The sequence below is a fragment of the Rana temporaria genome, chromosome 11, assembly GCF_905171775.1.
Source record: "Rana temporaria chromosome 11, aRanTem1.1, whole genome shotgun sequence".
Taxonomy (NCBI): domain Eukaryota; kingdom Metazoa; phylum Chordata; class Amphibia; order Anura; family Ranidae; genus Rana; species Rana temporaria.
This window is the reverse complement of record NC_053499.1, coordinates 46,029,850-46,054,226: the sequence shown is the minus strand read 5'-3', so window position 1 is coordinate 46,054,226 and position 24,377 is coordinate 46,029,850. Positions and strand designations below refer to the sequence as shown.

Sequence of the window (24,377 nt, the reverse complement as noted above, 5' to 3'; positions counted from 1 at the left end):
TGTGATTCTACTCTTCTTCCAGCCGCTTTTACAGTTCAGTGACTGTAGTGGGTTTCTTGGCCATAACTTTGTTCAAGGATTTTCCAATGGTTTTCTATTGGGTTTAGATCAGGACTCTTGGCTGGCCATTTTATTATTTCAACATTTTCAGCTTCAGGGAACTGCTTTACCAGTTTTGCTGTATGACAGGGGGCATTGTGCATGAAAGTTGCTGGCTGATTGGGTGATGAACGCAGGGAAGGAACCGCATGTTAAAGAAGATTCTGATAACATTTGCATTCACTCTGCCATGTAGCCGTATAAGAGGTCCAACTCCTGCTGCAGAAAACATCCCCCAAACCATGATGCTTCCCCCTCCACCTTTACACACTTTGGGTTTAGCCTTTCCCCAGTTTGACAATGAACACAATGTTTCCTATCGGGCCCAAATAAATGAAACTTACTTTCATCACTAAAGTGAACTGTGGACCAGTTCTCCGTCTACACAGCATTCTCCTCATCAAAGGTTAGTTGAGTCTTTTTATTCCTTCTGCTAATCAGATGTTTCGTCACTGCAGAGAGTGACCATTCAGTCCAAATTCTCTTAAATGGCGAGTCACTATATGATGAGACAGAGCCTTACTCTGGTCAGTGCTGAACTGGCGAGCAATCGCAACTGCAGTGTTAAATCGAGTGCCCACTGAGATTCCCTGCATTATCCTGTCCTCTTGCATTTGTCTTTCACGGACAATCGGCCATTTTGGGGGACTTCAATGAGTTTGTGATGTTGTAAAGATGCAATATTCTAGAAATCACAAATTTGGAACAAACTTCTCTTGCTATGGCTGAAAGGGTCACAACCTGCTGCCAGGGGGTTTCAATCACTTTAGACCGGCGCACCATCTTGCAAGGTCAGTGAAAACATAAAAGGCTGCCAGTTAAATAGGGTTTGTCAGATAATTAAAATAAATTAGCACAAGGTACCAGATTAACACCAATCACTGGGAGGTATCTGAAAGTGTTCTCTAATTTTGATCAATGTTCTTTTTCAAATCTCATTGAAGTTTTTTATTCTGTACTTCACAATATATGCAACTTATGAAATATGTTTAACAAACCTGTTCTTTTACTCCTGTTTAGATCATTTAAAATAGGACTAAGCAGTGACCTTTAAAATTAGGAAATTGTAGGTCGTTCTCGAATTTTGATTTCCAGTGTATTTCAGAACCTATTACTGCAGGAAACCCCAGAATCTCTGTGTGCGTGCCTGGATAGATAATTGCTAAAGCAGAGACCTTGGTCCTCTGTCCATACACAAGCAAGCTGTATGTGAGGCAAGTTGGTGAGCTACACAGCTATTGTGAATACACCTGTTGCAAGGCATTGAGCAGTAAAGAGCTCTACTGTCAAGTCAGTGTCTGGGAACCATTTTGTAAGGTTTAATGGAGCCGCCTATATATTTCATAACTTGTTAGGTATGCATTTTAGCAAGTTACCTCAACCCACTGCACTGTAGGAGTATTGAAGATGCAGTGGTCAGTGGCTTTTTGCATCCCTTCTATAATATGAACAGTTGTTTTCACAGGGCATGATGCATTTCAGAGCAGGTCAGCAGATCAGGAATAATGTTTTTTTTTATCTCTCAATACACAGAATTATGCTGACATATAGTGTGCCCTGTGTAAATCTATTCACATACATGAATGGGGGTTCACAGGCAGCCAATGACATCTGTCAAAGTCAGCACAGGAAAGATCTTGGAATTTCTTATAAGAATAAAACAAAGGACAGTAAAATTAAATAAATTCTACATGTACCATCTTTTAAGCTTAGGCAAACTGTATAGTGTCACAATTGAGGACTACAAAGCACAGCTTATGTAGATCATCAGGGTGACTTCTTAGAAGAAAGATTCAGCTTTTCTTTTCTTTTTCTTTTTTTTAAACGCATTCAAAATCACTTTACTAAATGCAAATCTGTAACTATTCTGAGCCAGCTAAACGGAGCATTTGAGAAAAAAAAATGGAGCTGTATATCCTGAGGTAGGGGATGCTTAAAGTGATTGTAAAATGCTTTAAAAAAAACAGTTTTATACTTACCCGTTACCAACTCTGAACCTCATCTTCTTGGGTACCCCCCCAGCGCTCCTCCTTCCTCCCCTCTGGCAAATGCACCCATAGAAACCCGCTTTCTATAGGGGCATTCATGCAGGCTCACTCACAAGTCTCACTGTCTGCATCTATAAAACACAAACTGCAGGACTCGCCCCGCCCCCACTCCCTCATCACTGGCTTTGATTGACCGCAGCTTCTGCTGCCTCAGTAAAGTAGTGAGACCAGGAAGTGAGGGGAGAGAAGAATTGCAGAAGTGAACAGTGCTGGATTGAATGAGAGCTCTGGTAAGTAATATGTAAATATTATAATTTCCATAGTCAGGCCACACTTCTAATTTAATGAATCAGTATGACAACCAGACTACTATTATTTTCAACAACGCATTTTTCTCTTGGTTGCTATTGCTTGTTATTCTCTGTACATGCTCACATGTATGATTCCTATTTTCTGTTGGGTATGTGAAGTAGCTGGAGTCTTAACTATGTACATTACACCTGTTACAGAAAAGGGGATACAACTATTTAAAGCCATACAGAATGTCTAAAATGCTATAAAAAGATCCTTGTAGGAAGGAAGGAAGGAAGGAAGGAAGGAAGGAAGGAAGGAAGGAAGGAAGGAAGGAAGAAAGAAAGAAAGAAAGAAAGAAAGAAAGAAAGAAAGAAAGAAAGAAAGAAAGAAAGAAAGAAAGAAAGAAAGAAAGAAAGAAAGAAAGAAAGAAAGAAAGAAAGAAATCCTTGTATAAATAAATAGGAAGGAAGGAAGAAAGAAAGAAAATGGAAGAAGGCAGCTCCAAGCAAACCCACCCACATGCCCACTTCAAGAGACAACAGGAAGTGTTGGTTATGATAAGCAGTGTGGGGTAGGAAAATACACTCTTGCTGAGACATGCTATTTACCTTCTTTTTTTAAGCAAAGCTAATCTTTAACATCAAGTCGTATATATGCCACACAAATGTCAATTACCTAGCATTGTATATTTACCTACCTGCACTACAGTGATGCTGACTCTGCCCATAGTCGCCATTGATCCTGCGTACTGTAGCTGCTGCGCAGCCTGGGCATCCAACTGGATTTGCTGTTGCTGTTGGGTGGGAGTGATGCGCAGGAAGTCCTGGGGGAGTTCACCAATAAACACCTGCACACAGAAAAAAAAGAAAGAAGAAACATTATACCATTTTTGCTGCACTGAATTCACTACAGGACATAAGAGCAGTGAACATACAAACCTAGAAATCAGACTCAAGTTTAAAGATTACTTTTAACAGGCTGCTATGCACTTTGAGCACTGCTCCTTTAAAAATACAAGTTAAAAAAAGCAAAAGGATGGTGCTCTATGATCAGTCCATTTTCGTCCAGCGATGGGGCCTAAATTGAAAGTGGTTCTAAAAAAAAGGTACAACGTTTTCTACCTTAATGCATTCTATGGTTAAAAACAAAACACCACCACCCATTCACCCCCGATTCAGCACTGTGCCCAAGAGCAGCGACTTGAACGTCTCTCTCTCTCACTCTCCTCATTGGACAGAGGCAGCAGCAGGAGCCATTGGATCTTGCTGCCGTCAATCACAGCCAGTGAGGAGGGAGCGGGCCGAGTGGTGGTTTATGTGACAATGGACTCAGAGCCAGAACACACTAGTGCCCCCATAGCAAGGGCTTGCTATGGGGGCACTGGGCAGGGGGTAGGAGCCAGAGGAGGATAATAGGCAGCTCTGTGCAAAACCTTTGCACAGAGCAGGTACATATAACAAGTTAATAAAAAAAATACCTTTAGAATCACTTAAACACCAGTATCAGTATGGAAACTATCTTCTTATGATTCTAGAGTCAGAAAATCTCTTGCAGGAATAATATATAAAATATAAATATTGCAAGGAAAAGAACATGTAGTGTCTTACCTCCTCTTCACAAAAAATATCTGAACCTATGTGACTAAAGAAATGTACGCTGTCCTGCCCTACCCTTCACCACAAGTGTTAGTGGCTCCAGGTGAAGCTCTTAGCAATAATGAATCATACAACAACCTTACTGTACTGCACTGATAGAATAATAAAGGACATGGGGAGGGCAGGACAGCATTCCTTACTGATCAGACACCAAGTTCACATTAGCAGAGCATTCTCTAAAATAAACAGAAGAGGGCTGGGTAGACAAGTTCCGGCCTGTTGAGCAAGTCCTGTAGTAGGACAGTTTCCTTTATTCCATGACACTGAAGGGAACGGTAGTGAACTACGATCATTTGGGCAGGGCTGTGGAGTCGGAGTCGAGGAGTCGGAGTCGGGGGAAATTTGGGGTACCTGGAGTCGGAGTCGGCAAACAATGCACCGACTCCGACTCCTACTAAATTTAGATTGGAATTAAAAAAAAAAAAGCAAGTTTAAATGTCCCAATTCACAAAAAGTTATAATTAATGACTTCTCTGCTGTAAGAATAAAGACCAATGCATGCAGTGCCTCACGTAACCACAAAACGAACACGTTAAGTGACCGTGAAGAAGCATGCTTTTCATGTGCTTCACTATATGGCACGCAACGCACAATTAGGAGCTGCAATACTTATACTTTCCATAGTGTTGTGTTCTGCTTTTACAGGGAACGCATGTTAGAGAACCAGCAAGTGTCCAAATAAAAAAATTCCAACAGGAGTTTTATAAAGCACTAAAAGAAGTTGAAAAGTATGATCGCTCATCAAAACTTACTGTTGAAGAAGCCATCCTTGTTTATCCAGAGATCGTTAGTGATGTGGCCAGAATAGTTACTGCAATGCCACCCACCCAAGTCAGTGTTGAAAGATTATTTTCAGCCCTAAAAATAATAAAGTCTGACTTAAGAGCCTCTATGAAAGAGGATCTGGCAGAGGCAATTCTCTTCCTTACAACTCTACATTGAATTGATTTGCATTTGCTAAGCCTATAACTACATTTCAAGATTAATATAAACCATTTCTAGGTTTTACAGATTTTGTTTTTGGTTCATTATAGATAAGCTTTGTTTTTGTTCTAAAACAACCAAATAATGTGGTTTGTATTTTTGAACTGGTAAAGATCCTGTTCCTGATGTTTATGCCTGCTGCTACTATCCAGCCACTTGATTGTTTTCATTGTGTTTGTCTTTTGCTTAAACTGTGCAATACAGTAGACTGTTGGCTTCCCAGCCAGTAGTCCTGTGGTAGGTTGCGTTTCTTTCACTCAAGGAATGTATAAAATACATTCGCATATTAATACAGAGGAGTCGGAGTCGGGGAGTCGGAGTCGGAAGTACATAAAACTGAGGAGTCGGAGTCGGAACATTTATCTACCGACTCCACAGCCCTGCATTTGGGAACACATTTTTCTCCGACTTTGACCATCTACTTCCGATTACCATTTCTCTGTGCTCACTTGAATCCACCAGGAAAAACTTGAGACTGCAGTTAATTTATTTATTAAATGCAGAACATACAAAAAGGGCCAATATATCCCTCAATGTCAATTGTCTTTTTATTTAATTTTTTTAGCCTACAAAAAGGCACCTCTATGTTTACCCAGTGTGTCCATGTACACATAACCGTTTACAAATGTATTAGAAGAGGAGCATTTAGGGGCTGAATAGAATTAAAATGAAAGAAAAATTAAATAAAAAAACACATCAGAAATGTGTTTAGGAGAAAAGATGAAAAGTAGGGGAAAAAAACCCGCTGAACTCTAGATGCGTTAGGCACCTTTGAACATTAGTGCATTTCAATGGGCAGGATTAAAATTGAATATGGCCAATGGAATCCATTAATGCTCAAATGCTTGACGCGCCTAAATGTGATTGCAATATGCAGACTTAGACGCATTTAAGCAGCTTTTCTCCTGCCAGAAATGTTGTAAGAAAAGCAAATGTCCTGTGTGCATGAGGACTAAAAGTTAAAATTGATTTGTCAAAGGTGGCAGGGATGTATGAAGCCATATGTGGGCAAGGTACTTAACACCGACACCAAACATTTGAACTCTTCCTAATCAGCATCCAGGAGGCAAGACTGAAAATTAGAGATGCGCCAAAATCTCAAGAGAAAATGGTTTTATTGGCATTCAGCCGATAAGAGAAAAAGGTGCCATAATGGCACCGAAAACGCACTTTTTGCCGTGAATTTGCAGCGATTTTGGGATGATTTTACTGCTTATGGTGCGATTTTCATAGGTCATGTGACTCAAAACACAAAAAATGCAACATAGATGCATCAATGATGTGTTCTTGCTGTGTTTTCAATACATTTGAACTGAAAGGTGCGTTTTTTTTAACTGACCAAAATTGCACCAAGCTGGGTTTTTTAACATCACAATACGACCAGTACCAACCGGCCAGTGTGCAGACATACATTGAATTTAAAAGGGATACATTTTTCATGAGCTTTTCTTATGCTAAAGGTGCCAATAATGGCCAACAAACTCGTATTCATTTAAATTGATGATATGAATTAAAAAAGTTGAACACAATACAAGGATATATATAAAAATAAATATATATTTTTTTTAAAACTGTAATTTTTGTTTTTTGGCCTGTCTTTCAGCACCAAAATTTCCATTCGACCAACCAAATAAAAGCGTTTTGCTGTGGACAGTAGCAGTATTCTGCCTTTGATCAACTTTTTATTTATTCTTTATACTGTGGTAGAAAGGAAAACCTCAAGTTTACAGAAACAGATTCTGGGCTCTTAAAACTTTTTTTTCTTTATGGTCTTTATTCTTAATACTATATGTGGGTCGAGTTTATACCCTACTGTAAAGCACTACAGAAAACTCTGCCACTGCATAAATTAAAGTTAATGACAACTAAATTTAATAAAAAGCAATATGCATCAAGGAATGTGATATGCACAAATAAATACCTGCTAAAAGTGAAAACTGCACATGCATTGTTTCCTCTACATTGTGTTGCAAGATTTGCACTCAAAACTGCCACAAACAATACCACACTGTGCTGGCAGATGTGATCTCGCCCATTGTACCCAGGGAGACATCTGTCCATCTAAGCCGGCCAATTGTCACACCTGCAATTCTGTCTATTGAGAATTCGTGGTACAGAAAGGAGAACACTCATCTTCTTTCATGCCAGCTTTCAAAACACCTTGCTCATCCAGCTGATGATAAAGCAACACAAGCAAGCAGGGGACCTTACACTGCATGAATGTGTCCTCCAAAATTATCCTGCCACTGGCTAGTTTGTCTAGCGACAGGAACACTACTCTTTGACACGTATGCCATTATACATCAATTTTATTGTAAATCAGCAGACCAACATATAATCCCAATTCTAAAAAAGTTGTAACGCTGTGTAAAATTGACATAAAGACAGATTGCAATGGTTTGCAGACAAGATAAACCCATATTTTATTCACAATAGAAAATAATCAATACTAAAATATGGGTTTGAGAGATTTGCAAGTCATTGCATTCGTTTTTTTATGTAGATTTTACACAGCGTCCCAACTTTTTTGGAGTTGTAATTGCGCAGAACACTACTTTACATATAAAACACAGGCTCAAAAAAAAAAGGGATGAAACCATTTACAATTTATTTTAGAGAATATATATATATATATTTTAATATCTATATCTATATCCGCACACACACACACACACACACGCATGCAAACACCCATACACAGTATAAACCCTTTGCTAAACAAGCTAAAATCCATGTGACCAAGGCCTTCAACTCATTTAAAAATTATGTCTGTATGAACTGTTCATATGTAGCAAGAATGCCTGCCATTTCTCAACATTTGTAATTTACAATTAAACCACTAGATGTCCCTCTTGTACCACATCTGCAGAAGTAGAGGTCCCAGAGCATGTTCTATATGCCATCTTTCTACATAATCCTTACAAACCCCATTTGCAAAGGGACGTTCAAACACTGGCTGCATAAAACATACCCAATTCGCTACAATTGCTACTGCAAACTTTTTGCATATGAGAGAAAAGAACATATTTGATTGTAAATTGCCTTAAAAACTGTAAAAAAAAAAACAAATGGGAGAAAGAAGTGTAAATACCATCTACTATATTGTTCATAATTGCAATTAAAGGGCATCTAAACGTCTTACATCTTAAACACTTCAGCCCCGGAAGAATTGGCTGCTCAATGACCAGGGCATTTTTTGCGATTCGGCACGGTGTTGCTTTAACTGACAATTGCTTGGTCACGTGACGTTGTACTCCTGACGTCCTTTTGTTCTCCCCACAAATAGAGCTTTCTTTTGGTGTTTATTGATCACCTCTGTGGTTTTTATTCTTTGCAAAAAAAAAAAAAAAAGCGTACATTTTGAAAAAAAAAATAAAAATAAAAAAATATCAATGTTTTGCACTTTTTGCTATAACAAATAGCCCCTTTTTTTAAAATCACATATTTCTTTCAGTTTAGGCAGATATGTATTCTTCTACATATTTTTGGAAATACAACACGCAAAAAGCGCATATTGATTGGTTTGCGCAAAAGTTAGTCTACAAAATAGGGAATAGATTTTTGGCATTTTTATTACAATTCATTTTATTTCTGACTAGTAATGGCGTCGATCTGCGATTCTTATTGGGATTGCGATATTGCGGCGGACAAAATCGGCCACTTTTGACAATTTTTTGGGGACCATTGTCATTTATACAGTAATCAGTGCTATAAAAATGCACCGATTACTGTATAAATGACACTGGCATGGAAGGGGTTAACACTAGGGGGTGATCAAGGGGTTAAATGTGTTCACTAAATGTGTTCTAACTGTGGGGGGGGGGAGACTAGGGGATGCGAGAGATCGGTGTTCATACTTCGTATGAATAGTCGCCTTGTCCCTGCGAGAACCAGGATTTACACACACACACACACACACACACACTCTGCAACGAGCAATAATGGGTGCCCAGCAATCATCGTGATCGCTGGGCACTCGCATCGGCCCCAGTGGACACACTTCGGGCACGAAGTACAACTGCGGCGGCTGGTCCGGAAACTGTTAACCTGCCACTTACAGGTTTGCACACTAGAAAACAAAAAATTATAGCAAAGCAGTACCGACAGCATGATCATAAAGCACAGATGACAGGGACCCGTGTCCCTAAATGGACTCCAATAGAAGGTTTTACAGTGACAACAACATCTTATTTTCTCTTTCTCGACCATTGTGAGACACAGGAAGTCTAACCTGTGAAAATGTCCAAACGCAGTCCATCCACAGAGTGGGCAACATAGCAATCAATCACTAACAGGCCCAAGAAAGAGAACAGGCAACTAGATACTGCCTGCAGCTAAAAGTGGCTTCCTGAAGGACATTATGCTAAAACCTGGCATCAGATAAGACCAAAGCATCTGCCTGGTAGAACTTAAAGAATGTTTAACCAAAAGACCAGGTGGCAGCCTTGAAAATCTGGGAAACAGGTGCTTGAAGCCAAAAAGCCCAAGAAGGGACTCACAAATCTAGTAGTGTAACTTTCTATAGATCCTTACTATAAGCTTGAATGATGGTCTGTATAGCCCAGAGATAGTGGAACGAAAAGCTTGGGCACCCCTTCAGGGTCCATACAGGTTGACAAGGGAATAGGGGTTTCTCTGATCAGGCGGACACAGATAATGTATGCCTCCAAGGCTGAAGGGATCTGTTTTGTGGACCTATTCCCAACCAATACTGGCAACCCAAGCCAGTAAATTTGTGCCTGTAACTATATACAATGCCCAAGTACTATATTTACTCTACAAACCCCTTATTACAATCTAATGAAAAAGGGAAGTTATGGAAGTCACATCTCTGGAAAACCCCATAAGGAGTATGACAGCCTGAGCATGGGTGCCAACCAGGCCACGCCCCCAATGCAATTCACTCCACTCATGGAGCCAAGTCATGGGGATACAAGATGCAAATTTACATGGGGACCCAATTACAGCAAGTGTCCAACTTTTCCCCTTTGTGTCAGTGGTCAAGGCAATTCCTTTACATAATTACTGTATGAATGAATGAATGAAAACTTATATAGCGCGGCACATGCGAACAAAATTGCCTCTGGGCGCTTGTTGTTCCTGTCTCTATTGATATCAAAAGAGATGTGTCTTGAGCTTTCTCCTGGATGCCAAGTGGTTTTCCTCCAACCGAATGCTGGTTGGTAAAGCGTTCCATAGTCTGGGGCCCTGGACCGCGAATCTCCTTTCTCCTTTGGACTTGTAATTGGCTTTCGGTATCTGGAGCAGATTTTGGTTGGTGGATCGCAGAACGCGATTGGAGTTGTGAGCTTTTATTTTTTTGCATAGATAATGGGGAGCATTCCCATGGATACATCTATGCGTTAGAGTGATTTAAAAATAATTCTGTCCTTTACTGGCAACCAATGAAGGCATCTCAGTAAAGGTGAGATCGATTCCCAGGGTTTTTTCCCAGTCACTAGTCTGGCGGCCGTATCTTGAACGACTTGCAGACAAGCGATTTGGTATTTTGGGAGTCCGAGGTAAAGGGCGTTTGCATAATCCAATCTGGAGTTTACAATCGCTCCCACCACGGCCGATATGTCTTCTTTGGGAATAAAATGAGTAAGTTTGCGTAGTAGGTGCAGCAGATGGTGAGATCCGCTGACTACTGACCCTATTTGTGCATCCAATGTCATGTAGGAGTCAAAGATGAATCCGAGACTTTTGACTTTGGCACTAGGGGTGATGATTTTGCCCGGAATGAGCGAGGGGGACCAAGTTGTTGCAGGTTGATTCATACGCTTGGCGTGAAACAGGAGAAGTTCTGTTTTCGCTCCGTTGAGTTTAAGATAACTCTTTGTCATCCAGTCTTCTATCAAAGAGAGGCATGTCTCTAGATTGAGGTGGTGATCCTTTTTGTTGCAAATGCGGAAATACATGCGTGTCGTCTGCATATGAGTGATAGAGCAGTTTTTGGCTGCTAATGATTTCAAAAAGAGGACGAAGATAGATGTTAAACAGCACCGGCGATAGAGGCGATCCTTGAGGGACTCCGTGCGATACTGTGCGTTTCTCAGAAGTGAAAGGTCCCAATTTCACGGTTTGTGACCGGTTTTCCAAAAAAGGAGAACCAAGATAAATCCCCTTCTGCGACTTTGGCTACGTCAGCTAGCCGAGTCAGTAATAGTTTGTGGTCTACAGTGTCGAAGGCTGCGTTTAGGTCCAACAGAACCAGGAGACAAGATTCTCCTCCGTCTGCGGCCTCAAGAGTGTCGTCCCATATTTTGAGTAATGCTGTTTCCGTACCGTGTCCGGGACGGAAACCTGATTGAAAAGGATCAAGTAGGTTGTGGGTATCTAGATGCTGTTGCAGCTGTTGTACCACTACTTTCTCCATTACCTTGGAGAAAACGTTTAGGCCTGTTATAGGACGATGGTGAAGTGGGTCCTTGGGGTCTAGGGTGGGTTTCTTCAAGATGGGTTAGATTATGCCCTCTTTCACTTCCTTGAAAGACTGGTTTATAAGCTGCGTGATAGGAGGTGCCAGGATGTCGGCGCATTCCTTCAGCAGTTTGGTGGGAATGATATCATTTGGCACTGTGCTGTTTCGCAAAGTACCAATGATATTTTTAGTGGCATCGATGGAGATGGGTTCTAGAGTGAACTTTCCTGATTGTGGTGAATTTCTGTGGGTGTTGGGTGAATAATTGCGGGGGGGGGGGGGGGGGGGGGGTTGAGGGGGGTAGTAGTAGTAGTAACATATCTAATTTCGGGCTCAGTTCCCAGCAGATTAGGGCTGTCATATTATTCCTTTAACGCTGAACACATACTTTACATGTCGTTGCTTCATAAATCCGGGTGTGCACTGTGTATTTTTACTCAGTCACTGAGCCCAGAGGATGAGAGCAACATAGAAATGGGCCATGGGCTGGGTTCTAATCCATGTATTGGACCACCAATCCATGTCTCTGATTTCATGGATCAAAGACTAGGGTAACAGTAGGGTTGATTTACCAAAACTGGAAAGTGCAAAATCTAGTGCAGCTGTGCATGGTAGCCAATCAGCTTCCAACTTCAGCTGGTTCAATTGGGCTTCAGCCCATGTTCAAATTGGGACGATTTGGCATGCGATTTGACGGCAATGACACATCCGCTTCACTGCATCGACACCCAAAAGCAGTTCCTGTACTACTTCTGGCGACTTCGGGGGCGATATGATGTCTGTCAAAACCCCCCCCCCCCCCCCCTCCCCGAGTCAAAATGCATTGCCGGTTTGAAATTGCGCGAGTTCAGTGGAACCGACACTATTTGACACCCGCATCAGTGTGAACCTGGTCTCAACAATAAAACCTGGAAGCCGATTGTTTTTCATGCACAGCTGCACCAGATTTTGCACACTGCAGTTTTAGTAAATCAACTCCCACCATTTTCTCTACATCTCTCTACAAAACCACGGGACATACTTGCAAACTTTAACCGATTAACCTATTAGTTAATAAGTGTAATAAGGATCAATAGGTGAAAACTTGTGAGTATAATGCTGCAGTCTTACACAAGGCTATATCCAAAACACAGGAACGCGGAACTACTGCACCAAAAAATTGTATGAACAGCGATCCCAGGGGCATCAGAAGCTGAATAGATAGTTATTTAACCACTTAAGGACCGCCTAACGCCGATATACGTCGGCAGAATGGCATGGCTGGGCACAATCACGTAAGGATACGTCCCCCTTTAAGTGCCCAGCCGCGGGCATGCGCCCGAGACCCGGTCCGAAGCTCTGTGACCGCAGGACCCGATCGCCGCCGGAGTCCCACGATCGGTCACAGGAGCTGAAGAACGGGGAGAGGTGTGAAAATGACAATGGTCCCAAAAATGTGTCAAAGTTGTCCGATGTGTCTGCCATAATGTCACCGCCATTAGTAGTAAAAATATATATTATATATATATATATATATATATATATATATATATATATATATATATATATATATTATTAATAAAAATGCCATAAAACTATCCCCTATTTTGTAAATGCTATAAATTTTGCGCAAACCAATCGTTAAATGCTTATTGCGATTTTTTTTACTAAAAATAGGTATAAGAATACGCATCGGTATAAACTGAGGGAAAAAAAAATGTATAAATTGTTTTTGGGGGATATTTATAGCAAAAAGTAAAAAATATAGGATTTTTTTTCAAAAATGTCACTCTATTTTTGTTTATAGCACAAAAAATAAAAACCGTAGAGGTGATCAAATACCACTAAAAGAAAGCTCTATTTGTGGGAAAAAAAGGACGCCAATTTTGTTTGGGACCCACGTTGCACGACCACGCAATCGTCATTTAAAGCGACGCAGTGCCGAATCGCAAAAAGGGGCCAGGTCCTTTAGCTGCATAATGGTCCGGGTCTTAAGTGGTTAAGTGACTATAGTATTTATCGGCGTATAACACACACAGGCGTATACCATGCACAGGCGTATACCATGCACATGCGTATACCATGCACCCTAACTTTAAGAGGGAAGTTTCAGGAAAAACACTTTCAACATCCCCCTGCGTATAACACTCAGGCACAGTTTACCCTCCATTTTCAGGGTAAAAAAGTGAGTGTTATACGCCAAAGAAAATACAGTATATGGTATCATGTACTGTGAAAAACTCTTTAAATTCCTAGTTCTACAAAGCATTATGAAAGAACACAGAGTTTACAAATGGCTCCTCTGGCACTTGTCACCTGCACAGCTACTCCACACATTCTAGATATGAATTAAGCCTCACCAATCTAGCTCCAATCTCGGGAAGAAAAATCGATCATGAGACAGCTCCCTGTTGTCAAATCTCCAAGTGCTTTCACTTCCTTATCTTCGAGAAGCTGCACTTAGCCCTCCATTTGCAGCTCACACTCAGGAATGTGGTGTACCTGTATGTTTCAGCAAAGGTGTGGAGACCTGATGTAAGCAAGGGGCTGGCTCTTGTAGTAAGCCTGTAGGTAAATGTACTGTGAAGTGGTTTTTCAAGTACAGAAAATAAATAAAATGCACCAACGTCAGATATACTTCGTATAGCTGTGTAAACAAAAGTACTAAGGAAATTACAAATCCTTCCCAAAGACAGAATATAAAAAAAACACCACACACACAACTATGCAAGTACACATTATCCAAGATAAATAAATTGTATAGTTTTACTGTTCTGTTCAACTGTCTAAAGCAGACCTACACTTCAAGCCCCACTCTGTGATACATTTCACCCTCCTCTAGCCGATCACTGGATTGAAGAGAAAATTCACCATGTAAAAGGCCCTTTTTTACTTACCTTAAAAAGGCTAAATTCACCATTTGTAACATGTTACACCCAAATTCAGGGTGTAACATGTTACTGTTGCAGCAGCCCCCAAACCCGGGATCTTCTCCCCGCACTCGCTGTCACAAATTAAAAAAAAAAAAAAAAAATTATTAACTGTGGGCACGTGAGGCTCCACCCACCTGGCTGCATCATTTATTCACAGAGTTTTGTGAATGTGAAAACTACAAGGCCAACAGCCTTTGTGGCAATGAACTACCAGGGTGCCGTTGAGCACTCTAGGTTCCTAATTGATCCTTCCTGCCAGCATGCAACTGCCTGCTTGTACAAGCAGACAGCTTACACAGGAGTCCTGCATTGCACCCGCGATCTGATCGCAGATACACCTTTCCAGTCTCCGGCAGACTGTCTGATCGTACAAGACGACAGTTACAAACTAGCAGGAAGTAGGGTTGTCCCGATACCACTTTAAGACCGAGTACTGATATTTTTTTTAATGTCAAGTGACAGTTTTAAAGCACAATACAGATTAGGTGGCACCGATATGCAGCGCTGATGAGTACTGACAGGTGGCGGGCTCTGACGACTAGCACTGATGGCTGACACTGACAGGGGGCACTGGCACTAATAGATGGCACCGACAGGTGGCTGGCACCAATAGGCGACACTGATTAAGCAGCACCAACAGATAGCGGGCACTGACAGATGGCGGCACTTATAGGCACGAGAGGATTTATTTTTCTATGCTGCCTCTGCGACACCCATCTTAGTACAACCTGCACTCGGCCTCAATAAAGCAGCAGCGGACAACTTGTTACACCCAGCCCATGTAGTTCGGGCTGAGTGTAACAAGATGTCCGCTGCTGCTTTGAGATCGAGTGCAGGGTGTACCAAGAGGGGCGTTGCAGATTTTCAAGCACGGACAGTGTAACGGCAACACGGAGCATCACTTTCTTTACCGAATGTGACGGCTCCGGTCGCCGATGGATCATGATGTGGCTACAAGCTTACCCGCCTGAGGACACTCTGGTCCTCCCGCCCTCCGCTTGCCGACTCCGCCCACTGACCTCTCCCATCCAAGGCATCGGCAAAGGCATCAGTAGCATTTGCGCAAGTTCAAGTACTCACGCAAATGCTCGGTATCAGTCCCGGTATTGGGACCACCCTAGCAGGAAGCATCAATGAATGAACATATCCTTTAAGCTGTGTGTGTACCTCAAAATATTAAGGGTTTCTCTTTGGGAAAAAGGTTCAGGAATGCCTCCACAGAGTGCCACAAGTCTACTGGGACTCCCAATATCACATCCAAGATGGTGTCATCTAGCAGCAACCTCTGGGCTTTTGGTTGTCTATACAAGGGAGACCCTTACAGGTAAATACCATGATAAAATATGCTAAATGCATACACAGTATAATCTGATGGGAAGGTACTTATTGAAACGATTGGTCTGACCATAGCGTCCCTTTGACACTCATTGCTATTCTATACATTCAGTTGAACTCTCATGCAGATTATATATATAAAAATTGATATAGATAGATACGGTAGATATGTGTGAAAAAGACTTGCGTTTCTTTCATCCCAACAGCTTCTATTTAGATGAATAGAACTAGTCACCTTTGCTGGTGGAAGTCTCGGCAGGCTTCGGATGCTTTTTTTTGTAATAAAAGCCAGCATGACATGCTTTTTTATTTTATTTAAACTAAAAACAGTCACGTCCCTACAATAGACTGAACTATACCTGCTGTGACAAAGGGACTTAGACAGTCATTGGCTTTTGTTCTGCACCGACTTGTAGCCTCAGTCCTTTAAGGTAATAAATACACTGACAGGAAAGTCGTTTCAAGGGTTATTTTCCTGTTTTTACCCCTAGTTTATTTCTCCCACACACTGACAGCAGTAACAAGCTAGACAGCTTCCTTCAAATGTAATCAATTTTTGATCTTTTCCGGTCAAAGCTCAATTTCTATATATAACGGGTGGCATCCTCCTGTTCTACTTTATTTGGGTATCCTCGATTTTTCACTTATAGGGCATTTTTGCTCATGCTGAACTGGCCTCCATCAACCACACAAGCAGTTTTATTTCTACTATGCACATTTCCAGCTATGATTAAAAAAAATCTGTCTTGGGAGCGATCTTGGCTTTTAGAATATAGTTTAATACTTGTATTAAGATTACTTCGCAGTTTTTAGTAACACCGGAGTATTCTATGAGGGTTTAAGTGCATTCCTGTTGAAACATTTTCCCTTAGTAACAACTCACAATTTTTAGTGTGCCCTAACCCTAAGGCCCCTTTCACACCGGGTGGATCCACTCAGCAGACTCCGCCTGCTCAGTGGGGGGGGGGGTCACTCCGTTGATCTCCGCTGAGCATGCTGATGACAGGTCTGTCTCTGCTCACTGTACAGGGACTGACCTGTCAGAGGTCAGCTGTCCTCTATGGAGAGATCAGATGAAAACTGATCCACCTGTCTGTTTTTATCCGATCCGCTGGCGAACATATTGGCAGCCATCTGTTTTGAGCAGATCATATCGGATCGGATGGCAGGCAGTGTAAGCCGACACATTGCTGCTGATATCCGCCTGCCCATAGAAGTCAATTGGTGGCCTGCTCAGATCCGACTGAAAAAACGGACAGACGGATCCAAGCTGGCCTATCGTGTGAAAGAGGCCTTAGAGCTTGTTTAGATTCCGTTCACACTTTAAAAACAGCAGCCCCCCTCCTCCGCCTATCATGGATGCCTTCTCATCCTCAGGAACACTGAACAGAGGCTCTGCTGGGAAAATGAGTGTTCCGCCTATCACGGAACAGCCTGAGGAGGAGGCGCGGCTTTTGAATAATGGACGCCCGCAGCCTGACAAACTCTGCAAACAGGAGAAGGTATGGAGATCGTCGAGGCAGGCATAATGGCACAGTGAGGCAGGCATAATGGCACAGTGAGGCAGGCATAATGGCACAGTGAGGCATGTAATGTAATGGCACAGTGAGATTTGAAAAAAGCTTAAGCCTGTTCCTGTCAGCGGTTGTTCCTGTCAGCGGTTGTTCCTGTCAGCGGTTGTTCCTGTCAGCGGTTGTTCCTGTCAGCGGTTGTTCCTGTCAGCGGTTGTTCCTGTCAGCGGTTGTTCCTGTCAGCGGTTGTTCCTGTCAGCGGTTGTTCCTGTCAGCGGTTGTTCCGGCTACCCCTCAGCTTCCAGACAGACTAGTAGGAGGGGGGTCGTCTTATACAACGAGTATATCCCAAAACCAACATTTTAGCTGGAAAATTAGGGGGTCGTCTTAGACGCCCAGTCTTATATGCCGGCAAATACGATAAGTGTGAATTTAGCATTTGACTTGTGGCCAGGGGGCATGAATGTGCAGTTCAGCTGTGTTTTTTGCACCCCCCCCCCCCCAGCTCAAGCTACAAAAATAGCAGATAGGGTTTTTCACATGCCGAGATTGCAAAGCTTTGCATTGTGCCTGCAGAAAAAATGATCACTCCAGTCATGTTTTGTGGCCAGTACCATCACCAAACGCAACATATTGAAGTAAATAGGGATGCGCCATATACACATTCCCCACTGCCGGATGCATTTGCAGTGTGCTAGTGTGCCATTTGTGGGGGTTAAAATAGGCAGTGAGGAGGCATCATATTACCCCCTCACCAACTATCAAACGCTTCAAAAACATGTTTATGCAAACCCTAAAAAAAATTTATATACACATACATACATACATATATACACACATATATACACACACATATATATATACACACACACACACACACATATATATATATATACACATATACACATACACACACACACAAACACACACACACACACTGAACCACGTCATCATTTCTGTGGGTGGTGGTAGTAGGGGGTCTATTGACGGCCTCCCGGCAAAGTAGGTCCACGCTGTGGCAGTCATACGACTATAGCGCAGATCTGAAGGATTGTTGGGGGGGGGGGCTGTTAAATGTACTAACAGATTTAGATACACTAAACAAATTGAAGCCAAACTGCAGCTCACATTTTATAATCGGATAAAAAAAAAAAACTCCCCCCCCCCCCCCTTTTTGGGATTAAGGGTTTGCATGGATAAATAAAAGCTGATCATTTTAAAAAACACCCCTGGAGAGCTTGAGAGAGAAAAAAAAAAAAATACACGACATGCTGGCTGGATCACCATATGAAAATAGAAGGCAACAAACCTAAAACAAGAAAACATACAGATACCACATCTAAGAACTAGATAACTGCAATGTAAATTTTTTTAAAACATTAGCTTTTGGGTTTAATCCTGCCTTGACCCTTTCGCTCAATATGATGGCTGTAGCCACCTGAATACTGTATGTAAAACAGACAAGCAGACCCCCTGCCCTATTGCATCCTCATTACGCCCCCCCCCCCCATGTATGACACCATTTCCGGGTCACCCTGTCACTTTCCCCTGCTAGCACAGCCAGGAAGGAATGTATTGGAATGCAATGTGCATTCCAATACATTTAGTGGAGCACAGCGGAAACACCCTGTCACCAAAAAAAAAATAAAAAAAATCATTACATAGGGGATGCGATTGAAAAAAAAAAAAATGGGTAAGAAAAATAATCAGTTTTTTTATTTAAAAAAAAAAAAAAATAGTAAATAAAGTTACACCCAAGCACATAAAATCTAACCCCCCCCCCCCCCCCATACACACACACACACACACACACACACACACTTTTGTGGGCCCTTCGTCCCCACATAAAAAGCACACGTCGGGAAACGTTGCATATCTCCGCGCACGCCGTAGCGAGAGCAATAATTCTAGAACCAGATCTCCTCCAACACAAAACTGATGACCTAGGGGGCATTTGAAGCGTCGCTTGTAGAAAATATAGGGTACTGAAGTTTTCCGCCATTTCAGGTTTGGCAAGTTGAATATTTAATAGGAGCAACCTCGACTTTTATATTTTACCAAACAGTTGTATAATTTATTTGCAGTAATATTGTAGGGCATAAAAAATTGGATCTACCACTATTTTATTCTCTAGGGTGTCGGTTTTCAGAAAATATATAATGTTTGGGGGTTTTTAGGCCTAAAGTTTTTTAAATCGTGTGGAAAAAAAAACGGCTCTGGGAGCAAAAGGGTTAAAGTGCAAACCAACCCTCCTTATCCTAACCAATAAATGACATAATTCCCAATAATAAACAAATACTGTCTAAAACTGGGACATCAAGAGGCCATGCCAGATCCCCTAATTTTTGGGCTTAATTTCTTGCTGGATAAACATTTTGTAGCCTTTTGTTGCAATCCCAGCGTGTCTAGTTATAGGAGAGTCTTGCAACTCTGATACATTTGTTAATTATTGTTATCCGTTCAAAAAGCATAAAAACGTCTGCTTGGTTATAATTAATGTTGGTGACACGGCACCGTCTGGCAAGCGGATGTAGATTTGTATATCAAAACAGTAATTAAGCGGGACACAAGTTATACAACAAAGTATTTGTTTGAAGGTACTAAAGATAGATAAACACCCGCTGCAGAGAACTCTCTCCCATAAAGTGGAAGACACACTATTACCCAGTCATGTGATTCCTGACAAAGGATCAGCGTTCAGACTGACTAATCACTCAGTACAGATCATGCAAAACAAATACCTCTGCCTTCAGACACAAGGGGAGATGGTAAATCCACACCTGTGAATGCACCCGGCTTGCGATTAGATTCAAGCACCCCAGCGAGGGTTCCTGTGATTAGCTGCGAGTAGGCAGCCCCATTGAAAGCAATAGGTTGCCGGTGACTTGTCGTTAAAATTCGCCCAACGAGATGGTTCCTGTAAGGACTGTGCAGACGGAAATTTTGCGAACCTCGGCCAGTGAGGCTCATTCCTTAACATCCACGTCGCCCTGGATGCCGGCAGAGGTTCGGAGATTTCCGTCGGCGAGGATTGCGCCTGCGCAGTCCTTATAGGAACCATCTCGTTAGCCGGAACCATATCGGCAGATCACTGGCTCTTGCAGCTAATCATGTGAACACACGCATGTAATCTCTCAAGCAGCAATCACATGCAAGTAATCAACCCTGGACGCAGACAGTATGCATCCAGGGCCAATCACTCACAGGCGATGGCTGCATGCACGATTACATGCGTGTCGGCACGATTAGCTGTGGGAGCCTGCAGCCTTCCATGGTTTTTAACTGGGCTGCCTACTTGCAGCTAATCAAGGGAATGCCCGCTGTGGGTCCAATTGTAGGCAGGGTGCATTTGCATGTGTCGACGCAAGCTAAAGGGAACCAAGAGCAGCACTTCAACAAAAGTCATGACTATCAGCCCTTTTACTATTTTTACCCATCTCAGCAAAACTCACTAAACCCACAAAAAAATAAATGATGTATTACATGCTGTTCATACTCAGTCACTATTCTATTTGTTTTTTTGTATTCTGCAAAAAAAATTAAATTTGTTTTGCAGAATACAGAAAAACACCCCGTTGGAGAGCAGCAGGATCAATCTCCCCCTTCTGTTCATGTCCCCAGTTCAGCTAGGGATTTTGCAGCTGTGGTGGCAACTCTGCACATGCTCAGTTTTCAGTGAGTTTCCATGCTGAGCATTTCCTGCCCATCACATCTGAGCAGCCCATGTGACTATAGAGATACACCGTGGTAAATGACAGTCCGCTACCTCTCTCCTCTTTAATGCCCACTAATATGCTAAACACATGTAGCCCTTACCTCCCTCATATACACTAACACAGCTCCTTTCTCTATCTGCAACATAGAGAGCGTCCTGACTCCCCTGTAGTCCAAGGGAGGGGGCGAGCACGACACGCCACACCAGGGAGAAAGCCTTGCATTACTGTGTGGAGTTACAGACAGGAGAACAGGAAGTGAGGATTTCTCAGAAGAAATAAGGACATTTAAAAGCAAAATGGAAGGCCTCTGAGACCAAAGGAATTATTTCCCAGTGCCATCAGTTGCTACTTTCCGAACATCTGGACGCGTTCCCGTGTGGGGCTTTTTCTGACTGGTTACAGGTGACCAGTGGGAGGAGGCCCTTCAATCCCTGACTACATGTTCCCTAAATGTCGCGCAAAAGGTCTCACAACTGTACATACTGCTGAGGGTACACTATACACCGGTGAGACTACACAGGATGGGTAGGCGAGCGGACCCGCTGTGCTGCCGATGCCAGCAGCATGAGGGGGACCCGATACATCTCCTGTGGCGTTGCCTGAAGCTGCACAGATACTGGAGTGGGGTGGTGGAGACAATTAATTCTGATTTTCAAACTAGGGTCCCGGTGGACCCTGTGTGTTGCCTGTTAGGGGTGTTGGAGGATGTGGTCCCCGAGGAAATGACCAGGGTGGCTGTATCTAGATCACTGTTCCAAGCTAGGAAATTGATACTTATGGGATGGAAGTCTACCTCTCCGCCAGCTCACTCCTCATGGATTACACACATGGGAAAGGCTTTAGTGATGGAAAAATACATTTATCAACATAGAGGGTGTCCCGGCAGGTTTGAGAGAATATGGGGTATGTGGCTGGATACGCCGGGTTTGAGTTCCAGGGAGCTTGTTATGACCAGACTTCTGAGGTGTTTGTAAGCGGGTGCCATTGTGGGATCATGAGGGCTTGTCTGATGTATTATTGGTATCGAGGTGGGAGGGCATGTATATTTGTAAGAGAGGGAAGAATGATCTTGGTGGGTGGAGTAGGGAACATGCTTCTATTCATATATGATGTATGCTTTGAAGGAACCAACCTCGGTTTGTGCACTGGAGAGTTGTACTGTTTGTATAAATTTGTTTTTGTATCAATAAAAACCTTTCTGATTTAAAAAAAAAAAAAAAGCAAAATGGAAGGATGAGGTAAGTGAAGGAGGACTGCACTAAGGTAAAGGAAGCCATTTGGGAGGGGGGGGGGGGGGGAGATTTTTTTTTACCTTTACAACCCCTTTAAGTCTCAGTGCTGGACATTAGGTTCCTATAATGTTTGGGATACACATGGCAATGCGCTATAGTAGCGTCAATTCATCTTTACAAGTGAAGGTGTCCAAATATTGTTTTTTGCCTTACAAAAAATGAAACCGGCTAAAAATAAATAAATCTGAGGAAAGGTTTTACTAGGAGTAGCATCACATCCATACAGGCCCCAACAAGAATTAAGACTATAAAGCCAGCTCCGAGAGACATTGTAAGATAGGATTGGACCTGTACTGAGGACTGCCTGAAAGCTTCCAGTTGCTGATCATTCCCAATTAAAAGACTTACCATGCCCTTCTTCCATGCCGTGTTACTGTGTAAAAGCAGCCATCTTGATAGCGGAGCAGGACTTTGTTTCCTTATATCAGAGCAGGGGTCTCCAAACTTTTCAAAACAGGGTGCTAGTTTAGGGTCCTTAAAGCGGAGTTCCAACCACAATTAGCATTTTTTAAATGTATGTCCTTTCATCATGCGTTTTCATAATATAAATCCGGTCACTTACTATTTTACAATCCACAGCCGATTCGCATAGATATTCAAAAAAGATAGTTTATAAAACTATGTCTACACCGTTGCCATTTTGCTTGTGGGCATTGTGAAGCCTACAAGCACTTACTTCCTGGAAGTCTTGGATGGGGAGTGATATTTGGACAGCGCACTGCATCCTGGGAAATGATGACACACATTTCCCAGGAGCATTAGAGGGAGATGTTGTGAGAATCCTAGGTGGTTTCAAAGGCAGATTTTGTGGGACCGCATAGCAACAGGCGTTTACAGATGAGTTTTTTTTTACTTTTTTAGGTCTAAAGAGCACAATAATGAAAAAAAAAAAAATACATTTGGGATTGAAACTCCACTTTAAGACATTAGGGGGGGGTGGACTCTGGCCATTGGGAGTAGAAAAGGTCCAGACGTCGGCAGGAAAAAAACAATGCCCCATCTTTGGCGTCAGTGGGAGAAATTGTGCCTCATCATTGGTGACATTGGGTTCAATTGTTGGTATCCTTTGTTGGTATCCTTTGGAGGAGTTGTGCCCCATCGTTGGGGTCATAGGGGAGGAACTGTGCCCCTTGACTGGTCTCAGTGGGGGGGGAATTATGTTCCATTCTTGGTATCAGTGAATAAGTTAGTGCTCCATGGGCAAGATAAAAGCAAGTGACGAACCACATCTGACCGCCGGGCTGCAGTTTGGAGACCACTGCCTTAGGGCACTGCTTAGGCATACACTATCTCACATTTTTAAATGTGCCACATAAAGCATTTCTTCAATTTAGGAGTTCACACTCAATTTAAAGCGGAGGTTCACCCGTATATATGACTATTTCCCCCTTAGATGAATGCTCGTTTTGTCTAGGGGAATCGGCTAGATGTTTTAAAATATGAGCTGTACTTACGGTTTACGAGATGCATCTTCTCCGCCGCTTCCGGGTATGGGCTGCGGGACTGGGCGTTCCTATTTTGATTGACAGTCTTCCGAGAGGCTTCCAACGGTCGCATCCATCGCGTCACGATTTTCCGAAAGAAGCCGAACGTTTGTGCGCAGGCGCAGTATAGAGCCGCACCGACGTTCGGCTCCTTTCGGCTACGAGTGACGCGATGGATGCGACCGTCGGAAGCCTCTCGGAAGACTGTCAATCAAGAAGGAACGCCCGCTCCCGAAGACCCATACCCGGAAGCGACGGAGAAGATGCATCTCGAAAATGGGTAAGTACGGATCATATTTTAAAACAAATAGCCGATTCCCCTAGACAAAACGAGCAGGAATCTAAGGGGAGAAGATAAAAAAAAAAACTAATTGGGTGAACTCCCGTTTTAATTAGAAAGAAACACTTAGTAATTGAGCGGTTAGCCAATGAACCCTTTCTGACACAGAGGACATACCCACAAATCTCATGGTTTGTGTGAACATTTGCAAAAAAAAAAAAAAAAGGAGGCCAGCAACCTGCGGCGTGTAGCAAGGGAAAAAAAAATAAAACATTTTTAATTAATATGTGGTTTTATGTTTGAAGAGAACATACATTTGATGGGCAAGAATCAAACAATTTCTTGTTTGCTAAACATCATGTAGCAATTGTCTTCCACTCCTATTCATATCATTCTGAACTCA

General features: G+C 42.4%; 1 protein-coding gene across 4 annotated transcripts in view; it reads right to left on the bottom strand.

Annotated features, from left to right (window-relative positions):
* Nucleotides 1-24,377, bottom strand: part of LOC120917300 (toll interacting protein) — an 81,447-nt gene that overhangs the window by 33,776 nt on the left and 23,294 nt on the right. For 2 of the 4 annotated variants that reach the window (XM_040328499.1, XM_040328500.1), the window contains exon 2: nucleotides 3,079-3,228. In XM_040328499.1, the coding sequence (XP_040184433.1) occupies nucleotides 3,079-3,228 (150 nt within the window). Of the gene's footprint in view, nucleotides 1-3,078; nucleotides 3,229-3,988; nucleotides 4,092-13,783; nucleotides 14,064-24,377 lie in introns of those variants that run through there. The other 2 variants (XM_040328502.1, XM_040328503.1) reach the window with 2 other exon arrangements.